A 14,508-nucleotide genomic window follows, 5' to 3' on the forward strand; every position below is an offset into this window, starting at 1 on the left:
TGCGCAGATTGTGCCACCTTGCCAAGATCACTGGTGGCGGTTGACTGTGGCCCCTCCACATCAATGGCCACTGGGGATCCCTCCAACTCCCTTTCACCTGAGGTGTTTCCTGTGGGGCAGATGTTATTTGTTGTTGGGATCTTTGTGGCAGGGGTGCCTTTTGGCATGGGTGCCTTGATGGCAGTAGTCTGTCCTTGCTGGGGCTCCTTCCTGGGTGTCGGTGGTAGCTGCTTGGCTGGTTCTCCAGCCTGTGCGCCCTGTTGGTTAGGGGGATGTGGCTTGGGGGCGAAGGTTTGCTTCTGGCCAGCCCTTGATGTTGAAGGCCTGGAGGCGTCGTCGTTCCCTTGGCTCAGGCGTGCTGGTGTCTTCTTTGGTGTTTCGGTGTGTTCCGTCTCGCTGTCTTATCCCGTGCCTGTGGGGGACAGAGAGGCAGGTCCTCAGTCATGGGGCAACGTACATCCTACATCCATCGATGCTAGTACATTTAGAGTCCTGTGCATTCTTGTGCACATGTTGGAGGGGCAACCATGGTGCTTACAGGAGTTGGGGTGGGGGTTGCAGTGTTTGGGCATCCTTCTGGTGTAGCAATGATGGGCATGGTGTCTGTTGGTGGCCTACAGGTGTATCGTTGCTTGCGTGCTGTAGCCATGCCTCAGGGGCTGTGTGCCATGCGTTGTTTAGATGTGCGTCAGATGTGCTGGCACAATGTGCGTTGTTGCATTGGTGTTTACACTGCATGCATGGTCATGGTGGGTGGGTCAAGTGTGCAATTGGTAGTGGTGATGTGTGCACCATGCAATCGGATGGCACAGTGGTCAGGCCTGCATCTGCACTGTGATGTATAAGTGTGCGTGTACATGCAGATGGTGCATGTGTTTGCAATTGGGAACTCATGTGGATTGTGTACGTTTGTTGTGTGTTTTCATGGCAGGGATTGTGCGGTTTTGTAAGGGCAGATGTTCGGTGGGAGGTGATGGGCCATGTATTTGCTCTCATCTACTTGCCATTTGGATTCCACCATTGTACTTTGGGTGTTAGGTGTGTGTTGTGACTTTTGTATTACTCTAAGGTTCACTCACCATCATCGGCCGATGAAGGGACTCTCATAGCCGAATGGCCCACACTCTCGATGAACTCCATGTCTATGACACTGCTGGATGCCTCCTCCCAACGAGCAAGCTTGATAGGAGATGGTGCTCCTCCACCTGTGGCCTGGGTCTGGCTGCGATTTGCAGAAAGGATGTTGCGGACACGCGGCCGCAGATCGTCCCAGCGTTTCCTGCAATCTCGTACGCTGCGTGGGGTTGTCCCCACTGCAGAGACCTTTTGTGCCACCTCCTCCCATATGTCTTATTTGCAGATGTGAGCCCCCCTATGGCAGGTCTGCGCAGAAAACCAGGTCTGCATGCTCCACCAGTGTGTCGGCGAGCATGTTCAACTCCTCAGTGCTGAAACGTGGCTTATGCAGCCGCACTGTTCCTTTCCTGGTTGCTATGGTCATCATCTTGCTAGTACAGGCCACAGTTTTCCGTGCCAGGTGCTGTAGGCAGAGGATTGCAATGGATTGTGTTTTTTAAGATGGCTGCCGGAGCATTTCCTGTTCCGGCACGATAACGTTGCTTCCGGTACCGGTATGTACAATACCGGTATTTACGGTACCGTTTCTTACGGCATCTAGGGTGCTGGTGCTGGTGTCTGCGGTGTTAGGCAGAATCTTGTGCAGTGCCCTTAGGGACCACTACACACAATTAAGACTACAAGTGGTAATACAAGTTCACATTTGGTACAAGCCTGTACTACTATGTTAAAGTGGTAGCAGTAACGAAGCAGCCAGACTTATCGCAAGAGTAAATGAACAGTGTAGAGATTACACAAAGGACCACAATTACTGTGACTCAAGCAAACACTGACTCAAGGTTTCAGGTAAAAAATGATAAGTACATTTATTTTTAAACCATCTGTATCAATTCGAAACCACATGTAAAATACACTACACAACCAATTCCACTTGTTCCAGCAAATTCAAGGTAAGTACATTAGGATTTGACAGACCGGTGTTGTGATACTAACGCGTACCCGCGGATAGAAATGCTCACAAAGTTAAAACACACTTTGTACCTAAGAAATTCAAACAAGGGAAAAGTGAATAAAAATCATAGGCAATACTTTTTCAAGGCAAGGAGACTTGAGGACTTATTCAAAGATACAGATTAATGTCAATAGGCCTGCGCCAGTGTCAATTGAACAGAGGCTCAGTTGCCGAGGATCACACGTTGAACAGTTCGAGATTCGAGATGCCAAGAGTTCGTAAAGATTGTCAGATAGAAGGAAAAGTTATAAGAGGGAGGGAAGAAAGAACAAATCTTCGTGGGGGAAAAGGGTTCACCCCGATTCCGGCTGGTCAGACGGAGAGAATGATCAAATGTGCACAGTACCCAGGAGAGGATTCTCAGACTGAAGAAACGACGAGCTGGTTGATCCCACCAGGCTCAAGGGAAGAAGACTCCGGACTGGATCTTCTCTTAGTCATTGACAGGGTAGATAGCTCAGGACTGCAGCAGGGCTTTACCGGGACTCTGGGTTGCAGCAGCCGTCGTCTTATCCGCTTCTCTTCGGTTCCTTGTAGTTCCAGAGGCGACTCTGCCTTCTAGCTCAAGAGTCCTGCCTTTTATGCCAAAATCTCCCATTCACACAGTCTTTTATTTATTTATTCACATTTGTTAGGCGCACAGCAGCCCGTGGGCATTATGGCGCTGGTTACAGATGATGTTCATATCTTAGTTACAGTAGTCACGTAAACACATACAGCATGAAGCGGCATTGTGTCGCTTGTACACTAGGTGCAGAGGGCATAGCTGTGAGCAAGTACAGATAGTGAGCTAGCAGCTAATTGAAGAGTGTCGTTTTTAGATTTTTGTGGAAGGCATGGAGAGAGGTTTCAGCTCTGAGGGCTGTGGGTAGCGTATTCCATAGCTTAGGTGCCAGGTAGATAAGAGTGATTGAAGCCTGGCTGTCAATCACTCAGCAGGGGGGTTGTCCAGCCCGGACAACCGCCTCAGCCAATCAACCCAAAGTGCGACTTGGGTCTCCAAGGAACCCCTGTGCAAAGGGTGACTACATCCCTCCCTCACATTCAGCCCACCTAGACACCCAGATGCCAAAGGAGGGCTTCTGGACAGAAGCTCGCCAAAGGTCGGCGAACGAAGGAGGCAAAACTGGTTTGCCACGCAAAGAAAGACCCAAGAAGGATGTTAACAAAAAGAAATGGCAATTAAACCCAAACGGAGCCGAAATAAAAAGTATTTGGACTAGCGGGTTTAAAGTTCGAGGATACTAAAATAGCCTAAAACAATTGCACGTTATGTAATATAATCGCGGTAGGAAAATTAGGGTAGATACCACTGCCACCAGCCAAGTCTTACTGTTAAGGGAGCGAAACAATGCTCCAAGAGGTATAGATAAAAAGGGCTAAGAATTAACCTTTTCCAATACTCCATGTCAGATGGGGTGTACTGGATCTGTGGTTAAATGAGTATGTAAAGTTAATGGCAACTTTACCCTTTTCTGGGGGACAGTAGTCAGCCCCAGAAATGGAGTTGGTGGGAAGTCTAAAAGACAACCCTGTGTCACTGCACTGAAGGTGCTGTGTAATACACAAAAGAGTGGGGCTACGGAAGTGGTATACTCCAGAGTCCACAATCACAAAAACAGATGAAATACACATAGCAAAAACACACATAAGAGACGGGGAAAAGCTCACACTCTTACCAAGTGGAAAAAATAAACTCCAGAAATCCAACAAAGCTGCTGGGGGACTCACTAGGTAAGGGAAATGAGCCATAGAAGGAGAATTCTCTCTAACATGCGGCCTCGATGATGCCGCTATCAGGGGTTTGGAGGGCCATACCGGCATGCTGGTATGCGTGAGCACGCTGACTCAGAATCAACCATTGATTTCGGCAGCAGTGCTACACGGTTGCACCGGCATGCCGGTAATTTGCTTCTTTTTTACTGGCCAACTTGTAATGTGGCCCATAGTTCATAAGCATTAGGGTGTGTTGACATATTTCAGGAGGTCCAGAGGCATATAGGTGTTCCAGATCTTCAGTCTTAAGGAATCCACCAGGAACCCCAATCCTTGATTTAGTCAGAGTGAATCCAGGTCATCCTGATGAATGAGCCGAGATCTGGGAGCATAGACCAGTGCATTGGGATTCGGAAATGGAGCTGGGGCTTTCAGACTCACATTCATAAAGGTAACGGGGCTTCTTGCAGGGGTGACTTGGGGAGTGCTCTGTGCCTGATTACCCAGACGTGAGTCCATATGGACACTCACTCTTCCAATGTCCAACCTGGTGACAATGATTGCACACCAAGAGGTTTGGTTGATTCCCCGGCGGCCCTTTTGGCCCTATTGTCTTTGCAGAAGAGGCTGAATCAGGTCTCAGCCCATGTGTCCTGCCTACCCCATGTGTCCTGCCTGCACCATGTGTCCTGCCTGCACCATGTGTCCTGCCTGCCCCATGTGTCCCACCTGCCTCATGTGTCCTGCCTGCCCCATCTGTCCTACCTGCTCCATGTGTCCCATCTGTACTACCTGCCCCATCTGTCTTACCTGCCCCATGTGTCCCACCTGCCCCATCTGTCCTGCCTGCCCCATCTGTCCTGCCTGTCCCATCTGTCCCACCTGCCCCATGTGTCCTACCTGCCCCTTGTGTCCCATATGTCCTGCCTGCCCCATGTGTCCTATCTGCCCCATGTGTCCTACCTGCCCCATGTGTCCCACCTGCCCCATCTATCCTGCCTGCCCCATGTGTCCCACCTGCCCCATCTGTCCTACCTGCCCCATCTGTCCTGCCTGTCCCATCTGTCCTACCTGCCCCATGTGTCCCATCTGTACTACCTGCCCCACCTGTCCTACCTGCCCCATGTGTCCCACCTGCCCCATCTGTCCTGCCTGCCCCATGTGTCCCACCTGCCCCATCTGTCCTGCCTGCCCCATGTGTCCCACCTGCCCCATCTGTCCTACCTGCCCCATCTGTCCTGCCTGTCCCATCTGTCCCACCTGCCCCATGTGTCCTACCTGCCCCTTGTGTCCCATATGTCCTGCCTTCCCCATGTGTCCTACCTGCCCCATGTGCCCCATGTGTCCCACCTGCCCCTTCTGTCCTACCTGCCCCATGTGTCCCACCTGCCCCATGTGTCCCATGGGTCCTACCTGCCCCATGTGTCCCACCTACCCCATGTGTCCCATGTGTCCCACCTGCCCCATGTGTCCCATGTGTCCCACCTGCCCCATGTGTCCCACCTGCCCCATGTGTCCTACCTTCCCCATGTGTCCCATGTGTCCCACCTGCCCCATGTGTCCCACCTGCCCCATGTGTCCCATGTGTCCCACCTGCCCCATGTGTCCCACCTGCCCCTTCTGTCCTACCTGCCCCATGTGTCCCACCTGCCCCATGTGTCCCATGTGTCCTACCTGCCCCATGTGTCCCACCTGCCCCATGTGTCACATGTGTCCCACCTGCCCCATGTGTCCTACCTTCCCCATGTGTCCATTGTGTCCCACCTGCCCCATGTGTCCCATGTGTCCCACCTGCCCCATGTGTCCCATGTGTCCCACCTGACCCATGTGTCCCACCTGCCCCATGTGTCCCACCTGCCCCTTCTGTCCTACCTGCCCCATGTGTCCCACATGCCCTATGTGTCCCATGTGTCCCACCTGCCCCATGTGTCCCATGTGTCCTACCTGCCCCATGTGTCCCACCTGCCCCATGTGTCCCATGTGTCCTACCTGCCCCATGTGCCCCATGTGTCCCACCTGCCCCATGTGTCCCATGTGTCCTACCTGCCCCATGTGTCCTACCTGCCCCATGTGTCCCACCTGCCCCATGTGTCCCATGTGTCCTACCTGCCCCATGTGTCCTACCTGCCCCATGTGTCCCACCTGCCCCATGTGTCCCACCTGCCCCATGTGTCCCATGTGTCCTACCTGCCCCTTGTGTCCCACCTGCCCCATGTGTCCCACCTGCCCCATGTGTCCCACCTGCCCCATGTGTCCCACCTGCCCCATGTGTCCCATGTGTCCTACCTGCCCCATGTGTCCCACCTGCCCCATGTATCCCATGTGTCCTACCGGTCCCATGTGTCCCACCTGCCCCATGTGTCCCATGTGTCCCACCTGCCCCATGTGTCCCATGTGTCCTAACTGCCCCATGTGTCCCACCTGCCCCATGTGTCCTATGTGTCCCACCTGCCCCATGTGTCCCATGTGTCCCACCTGCCCCATGTGTCCCACCTGCCCCATGTGTCCTACCTGCCCCTTGTGTCCCACCTGCCCCATGTGTCCCACCTGCCCCATGTGTCCCACCTGCCCCATGTGTCCCATGTGTCCCACCTGCCCCATGTGTCCTACCTGCCCCATGTGTCCCATGTGTCCCCGCTGCCCCATGTGTCCCACCTGCCCCATGTGTCCCATGTGTCCTACCTGCCCCATGTGTCCCACCTGCCCCATGTGCCCCATGTGTCCTACCTGCCCCATGTGTGCGACCTGCCCCATGTGTCCCACCTGCCCCATGTGTCCCAGGTGTCCTACCTGCCCCATGTGTCCCACCTGCCCCATGTGTCCCATGTGTCCTACCTGCCCCATGTGTCCTACCTGCCCCATGTGTCCCACCTGCCCCATGTGTCCCATGTGTCCTACCTGCCCCATGTGTCCTACCTGCCCCATGTGTCCCATGTGTCCTACCTGCCCCATGTGTCCCATGTGTCCCACCTGCCCCATGTTTCAAACCTGCCCCATGTGTCCCATGTGTCCTAAATGCCCCATGTGTCCCACCTGCCCCATGTGTCCCATGTGTCCTACCTGTCCCTTGTGTCCCATGTGTCCCACCTGCCCCATGTGTCCTACCTGCCCCATGTGTCCCACCTGCCCCATGTGTCCCATGTGTCCCACCTGCCCCATGTGTCCCATGTGTCCTACCTGTCCCTTGTGTCCCATGTGTCCCACCTGCCCCATGTGTCCTACCTGCCCCATGTGTCCCACCTCCCCATGTGTCCCACCTGCCCCATGTGTCCTGCCTGCCCCATGTGTCCCACCTCCCCATGTGTCCCACCTGCCCCATGTGTCCCATGTGTCCTACCTGCCCCATGTGTCCCATGTGTCCCACCTGCCCCATGTGTCCCATGTGTCCTACCTGCCCCATGTGTCCCATGTGTCCCATGTGTCCTACCTGCCCCATGTGTCCCATGTGTCCTACCTGCCCCATGTGTCCCATGTGTCCTACCTGCCCCATGTGTCCCATGTGTCCCACCTGCCCCATGTGTCCCATGTGTCCGACCTGCCCCATGTGTCCCACCTGCCCCATGTGTCCCACCTGCCCCATGTGTCCCATGTGTCCCACCTTCCCCATGTGTCCCATCTGTCCCACCTGCCCCATGTGTCACACCTGCCCCATGTGTCCCATCTGTCCCACCTGCCCCATGTGTCCCACCTGCCCCATGTTTTTTTTTTTTTATTTTTTTTTTTATTTGTTTTGGCTTAAGCCTTTACAAAAAAGGGAAAACAATACAAAACAATTTGCATTAAGTACAAAAAAAACAAAACTTGTGTTAACATTTCTTACTGTCCACCAACCCTGCCAAATTTTTCTAGTCCTGTAAATTCCATGCTTAGGTACATTTATCCTTTGGATCGTTGTGTTAGATTGTCAGACCACTTTCTATTAGCACCTGGGTTGCTGCAAACGTAAGTGCAGCATTTTTTCCTGAGATAATTCTGTCCCAGAGGAAGTCTGTAACTATGTCTTCCTCCCTCCGTACCAGATCTCTAAAGAATCTTAGTCGCTGAGGCCAGGTGCCTTCACAATCCATTAGGATATGCTTTAACGTTTGTTTGGCAGGGTTTGAGCAGATTGAGCATAATTTTATTGCCATCTGCCCTTGATTACGTTTTACCAGAACAGCCCCACAGTGGACGAGGTTCAGTCTCATTCTGAGGAAGTCTGAACGCAATTTTCTATTTGGAGATTTCAGTAGATAACATGAGAGAGATCCAAGTTTCTTTTCTCCCTTCAAAAATATGTTTTGAGTTGGGTCCTCTCTTACTTTCTCCACTGTTTCAATCCAGTCCCGTTCTTCTAGTCTGCATTTTACTTTAAGTGGATTTAGAGCCAGAGTCTCTTCATTTAGATCCAGTTTCTTTAGCATTTCCAACGTTTTCCTTTCCAGCGAAATGAGAATAGTGGATTTTTTCAATAGTACTTCGTGTTTGAGGTCTCCATACTGTTGAAACAGAGAAATTGATATGAGGCCGGGAAGCCCAAAAGGAAACACACCAACACAGGTTACAAAGGACATACAAAGCACTTTATTTCAAAGTTACAAAGTTACCAAAGTCAATTGACATACGGATAGCTATACGGCCCTCTGACTAACACGCGAACCTTCAACGTAAGGTTCGCACTGAAAGTGGGAGAGAGCGATCATCGGGATGCTTGGGTTTTTATACGTTTTGTCCTGCATTGGCCAGCCCTCTCATAAGTTAACCATTCTTGGAACCGTGGCTAGGGTTCGTAGCCAGGTCGAACACACAATTTACATAATTTGATCGGTTCCGCTGATACAGTTACATATTTACACACAGGTTAAAGAGAGGACAAGGTCTTAGTTCGTGACCCTAACAAATGGCCTGCGGACATATTACTTATTCACGTGTGCGGAGGTCACCATGGCCGGAGTCTTACACAAAATGTCGCTCGGCCTCCATTTTGTGATTCAGGGTGACTTCCACACTGCAAGAGTACCTAAAATGGCGGCTAAATCCAAGATGGCGGCTTACACAATACATTAAGGTCAAGACCTTGCCGCGGAACCTATGTACATTGTATTCTTTAGACAGCTTGGCGTAGGCCAACATACATTTAAACAATGCGATTGGGGTCACAATATTATATCGATTTCCACAGACCCTCCTTTTGGCCTATGCCAAGTGCTAATACATCATTTCCTAATACTTTCGAAAATAACTGAAGGCATTATCATCCATAGGTTCCGCATCATTGTCCGAAATGTCAATAGCCATAAAGTTGTTCATAAGAACTTCTTGCAACATGAACTCTTTAGATGCTGTCTTCGGGGTGTATATCCTATGCCCTATCGTGCTCATTACCTGAGCACAACATCCCCCCATCATTCCACATATACTCGGGAGGCATTGAAAACAACAGCAAAGAACTAACAGAATCCCTAAAATACCTAAAATGACAGAAAGCACCTTCCACCCCCAAGACCGTAAAGAATCCCAAAACCAAGTACTAAGGTTCCAGTCTCCTACAGGGATATGGACTTCAGAACTGAGAGTGTATAAATTCTGAATTGCTTTAAAAATTGTTGGCGAAGAATCTGGTACGAAAACACAACAAGCGGACCCCACTTATTTACATACTCCACCTCGTTCGGCTAAAATGACATCTAATGCCATTCGATTTTGGAGTGCTACCAATCTTATCGCCTTTTGCTCTAAGGTCATATTGTAAAGTATGTCCGTGGTCCGGTTAATCGTTTTCTCCAACACCCTCGCTAATCCCCTAATGTTTTCTGAATTTGCTATTTGTCCCCAAAAGGGCACTACTGATTTGGCTATATCCCCAAACACTTGTCCAGGGGTATCTCCATTACTATCCCGTCGCGGGCGAGCCTTAGATACCTCTAAGGTACTGGCTATAAATACACCTGGTAACAATATCCCTAAATAACAAGTCCCCTGCCAATCCTTCGGCAACCAGGGAAAAGCTAAACTACCACAAACAAAATAAACGGGTCCCCCTACATACAAAGGCCTATTTTCCCCAGTCAAGTTTACAGTGTTTACACAAGGCTCAAAGTCTCCCATTGGCCTAGTGCCATTTCTTTGTACACAGAAAGGAACTGAATCAGGACTATGATTCACAGAATAAGAAGGAGGCATGGCATCCTTATTGCCTATCGGAGCCATCTTAAAAGAAACTAGATTTTGGAAAGGAAAAGAAAGTTTATCAGACGGCCTAATAGAAGCGACGTTAGGTTTACTTCTATTTGCGAAAAGCGAGCATCCCAGGGGAGTCAATTCACGTTTTTCAAATTCATTCAAATTAGTCCCATCAAAGTTCCCTGAGATGCTTTCATTCCATCGGCCAAAGAAGAGTGCTCTAAGAGAGGCATAGCAAGAAGTTGTTAAAGGTAAGGGATGTACATACCATCCCAGTCCCTTGTTCCCATGTTGTGGTAAGTGAGTGCAGATCCAACAATTACTCTTATTAAAAATAGCATGCGTAGCATTCATCACTATCATCAAAGTGTTATTACGATATTTCTGTCTATGCCAAGAGTCCCTAGGGGACAGAGTGTGAAGGTGTACAGAGGGAGTCAAAACAGTTGGTACGATTTTGGTCGGTAACAGAGGCTTCAAAGGATACATTTCTTCAAAATACCAAAGTCCCACGGCAGCAGTTGCAAAAATAACAATAATCAGAACGAGAACACAACAGTACGTTTTCGGGGCCCAGGCACATTGTTCATTGTTCGATTTGGTCACCTCCTTATCTAATAGTTCAATACGGGGAGCAGCGGTGAAGGCGGCAGGCATCATGGTCATCCCGATCGACGGCCCCAATGTTCGTTGCTGGCGGCACTTCGGCCGCGCGATTTCTTAGTCCTTCCCAACCCTAGCCAACAGAACCCTCCTTTTCTTTGTTCGAAAAAAGAAAGACAACAGTACTTCAATCACTCTTTCCCTTCCAGATGCACGACACTCGTGCGGTAATTGTATTTCCGCGGTCGAAGGTTGTACCTGATGGTACCCAAGTTTGTTGAATCCAAAAGCAAAGTATCGTCGCTCCCTGAAGGGAGCGTCGTGTCGGTGGCGACGGAAGTCGCAGAGCTCGAAACAAGATTTTCCGGAAGTGATTGATCAGAGGAGTGCGGAGACAAAATGGACGGCTCCCCGAGCTCCTCAGGCTCAGAGAACTTCTCCGACGCACTCACAACGCTGCCTGCTACTCCGAGATCAGAGAGTGTAGCACCAGCGAGGGGTTCTGTTTCTTCTGTAGCGTGTGGCGTCGGGTGAGGGATCTTCTTAACGTGCGTTGCATGTATCCAATTCTTCTTTCCTGCCACCCGCACTGCCGTCCTGGTGACCAACAATACCTGGTAGGGTCCGCGCCAGCGGGGCGCAAGACAGGAAGACCTCTCGTAGGCCTTCACCAGGATCCAGCTACCGGATAATATATCGTGTCCTGGGCCCGTAAACCGTACAGGTAAGGCAGCATTCACCTGGTGGTAAATGAAATACAGATTTTTAGTCAATTGATTACAGTAATCTATGAGCAATACATTATCCACATCCCTCAGGGCTTTAGGTTTAGGGAGACCCCAGATACTAGCAGGTCTTCCCATTACCACCTCGAACGGAGAGAGCCCAGTTCTAGTCTGGGGTGTGGTGCGCATAGCTAACAACACAATAGGTAAAGCGTCGGGCCACTTTAGTTTAGTGTCGGCACATGTTTTTGCAAGTTTGTTTTTCAAAATACCGTTGTGTCTCTCTACCAACCCCGCACTTTGAGGGTGCCTAGCTGAATGAAAACGTTTCTCAATCCCTAGGGCAACACATATTTGCAACATTACGGCTGCGATGAAATGGGGGCCGTTGTCCGACCAAATTATCCTCGGGAGCCCAAATCGAGGGAAGTACTCTTTCACCAGGATCTTTGCGGTAGTCATGGCGGTGGCATCTTTGACAGGGAAAGCCTCGACCCATTTGCTAAAAGCACAAATGATGACAAGAACATATTTCAAGTTATTACATCGCTCCATTTCAATAAAATCAAGGTGAATGGTTTCAAAGGGGACAGAGGGGGGCCCGAAACTTCCCCTTGGAGTCACTGTCCCTTTACCCACATTGTGCTGCAGGCAAATCATGCAATTCTGAACATGTCTCTTTGCAGTTTCCAAAATTCTATCATTCACCCAGACCTGCTGTAATATCTTCGTAATTTGCTGGGCACACACATGTGTTGGACCGTGTGCCATTGTAACCATTGCTAACACATAAGAATCAGGAAGCAACCATTTCCCGTCTGATGCGTCCACCCAACACCCTTCATCATCCAATTTTCCCATGCCTTCAGCCCATTTCCTAGACTCTTCAACTGAGGCATCAGTCTGCATATCTCGCACAGACCCAATGCCTTCATCTATTATACAAACATCTCTCACTTCCCTCGAGGTGTACATATCTGTGCTAAGGTCTGTAGCTGTTTGTCTAGCTATCAAATCTGCAAAAGCATTTCCTCTTCCCACATTGTCTATGACCTTGCGATGTGCTGCACATTTCATGATTGCTAATTGTTCAGGGAGTGAGAGCACTGAAAGTAGTTGTACTATTAAGGGACCATGCTGAATCTTGGTCGCATGTGAGGTCAGAAACCCTCTTTCTGACCACAATTTTCCGAAGTTGTGAGCCACCCCAAAGGCGTACTGGCTATCCGTATAAATATTGACTCTATGCCCTTGGGAGAGTTCACAAGCGCGGGTCAACGCTATAATCTCCGCAGCCTGTGCGGAGTTATGCGGAATCCTTTTAGTTTCAACAATTTTGTCCAAAGTGGTAACTGCATAAGCAGCTGTAGATGTGCCATTCGGAAGTTTGAAGCAGGAGCCATCACAAAACAGCTCCCCTTCCGCATTCTCCAAAGGAGTATCTGAGAGGTCTATCCTGCCCTTGTGTCCCATCTGTCCCACCTGCCCCATGTGTCCCATGTGTCCTACCTGCCACATGTCTCCCATCTGTCCCACCTGCCCCATGTGTCCCACCTGCCCCATGTGTCCCACCTGCCCTATGTGTTCCATGTGTCCCACCTGCCCCATGTGTCCCATCTCTCCCACCTGCCCCATGTGCCCCACCTGCCCCATGTGTCCCATGTGTCCCACCTGCCCCATGTGTCACACCTGCCCCACCTGCCCCATGTGTCCCACCTTCCCCAGTTGTCCCATGTGTCCCACCTACCCCATGTGTCCCACCGGCCCCATGTGTCCCATCTGTCCCACCTGCCCCATGTGTCCCACCTGCCCCATGTGTCCCATCTGTCCTACCTGCCCCATGTGTCCCACCTGCCCCATGTGTCCCATGTGTCCTACCTGTCCCATGTGTCCCACCTGCCCCATGTGTCCCACCTGCCCCATGTGTCCCATCTGTCCCACCTGCCCCATGTGTCCCACCTGCCCCATGTGTCCCATGTGTCCTACTTGCCCCATGTGTCCCACATGCACCATGTGTTCCACCTGCCCCATGTGTCCCATGTGTCCTACCTGCCCCATGTGTCCCACCTGCCCCATGTGTCCCATGTGTCCCACCTGCCCCATGTGTCCCACCTGCCCCATGTGTCCCACCTGCCCCATGTGTCCCAATTGTCCCACCTGCCCCATGTGTCCTACCTGCCCCATGTGTCCCACCTGCCCCGTGTGTCCCATGTGTCCCACCTGCCCCATGTGTCCCATGTGTCCTACCTGCCCCATGTGTCCCACCTGTCCCATGTGTCCCATGTGTCCCACCTGCCCCACGTGTCCTGCCTGCCCCATGTGTCCTACCTGCCACATGTGTCCCACCTGCCCCACGTGTCCTGCCTGCCCCATGTGTCCTACCTGCCCCATCGTCCCACCTGCCCCACGTGTCCCACCTGCCCCATGTGTCCCATGTGTCCTACCTGCCCCATGTGTCCCATGTGTCCCACCTGCCCCATGTGTCCCACCTGCCCCATGTGTCCCATGTGTCCTACCTGACCCATGTGTCCCACCTGCCCCATGTGTCCCACCTGCCCCATGTGTCCCATGTGTCCTACCTGCCCCATGTGTCCCACCTGCCCCATGTGTCCCATGTGTCCTACCTGCCCCATGTGTCCCACCTGCCCCATGTGTCCCATGTGTCCTACCTGCCCCATGTGTCCCATCTGTCCCACCTGCCCCATGTGTCCCACCTGCCCCATGTGTCCCATGTGTCCTACCTGCCCCATGTGTCCCACCTGCCCCATGTGTCCTGCCTGCCCCATGTGTCCCATGTGTCCTACCTGCCCCATGTGTCCCATGTGTCCCACCTGCCATATGTGTCCCACCTGCCCCATGTGTCCCATGTGTCCTACCTGCCCCATGTGTCCCACCTGCCCCATGTGTCCTGCATGCCCCATGTGTCCCATCTGTCCTACCTGCCCCATGTGTCCTACCTGCCCCATGTGTCCCACCTGCCCCATGTGTCCCATCTGTCCCACCTGCCCCATGTGTCCCACCTGCCCCATGTGTCCCATGTGTCCTACCTGCCCCATGTGTCCCACCTGCCCCATGTGTCCTGCCTGCCCCATGTGTCCCATGTGTCCTACCTGCCCCATCTGTCCCACCTGCCCCATCTGTCCCACCTGCCCCATGTGTCCCATTTGTCCTACCTGCCCCATCTGTCCCACCTGCCCCATCTGTCCCACCTGC

At 51.8% G+C, this 14,508-nt stretch overlaps 1 protein-coding gene across 1 annotated transcript in view; it reads left to right on the plus strand.

Moving 5' to 3' along the window:
• The first annotated feature begins 1,851 nt into the window (after positions 1–1,851).
• LOC138480451 (vomeronasal type-2 receptor 26-like) overlaps positions 1,852–14,508 on the plus strand; it is a 119,883-nt gene continuing 107,226 nt past the window's right edge. The window contains exon 1 of the mRNA XM_069612236.1: positions 1,852–1,923. Coding sequence (XP_069468337.1) covers positions 1,852–1,923 — 72 coding nt within the window. The remainder of the gene's footprint in view (positions 1,924–14,508) is intronic.

Source organism: Ambystoma mexicanum, chromosome 5p (genome assembly GCF_040938575.1).
Source record: "Ambystoma mexicanum isolate Mex_15411 chromosome 5p, UKY_AmexF1_1, whole genome shotgun sequence".
Lineage (NCBI taxonomy): Eukaryota > Metazoa > Chordata > Amphibia > Caudata > Ambystomatidae > Ambystoma > Ambystoma mexicanum.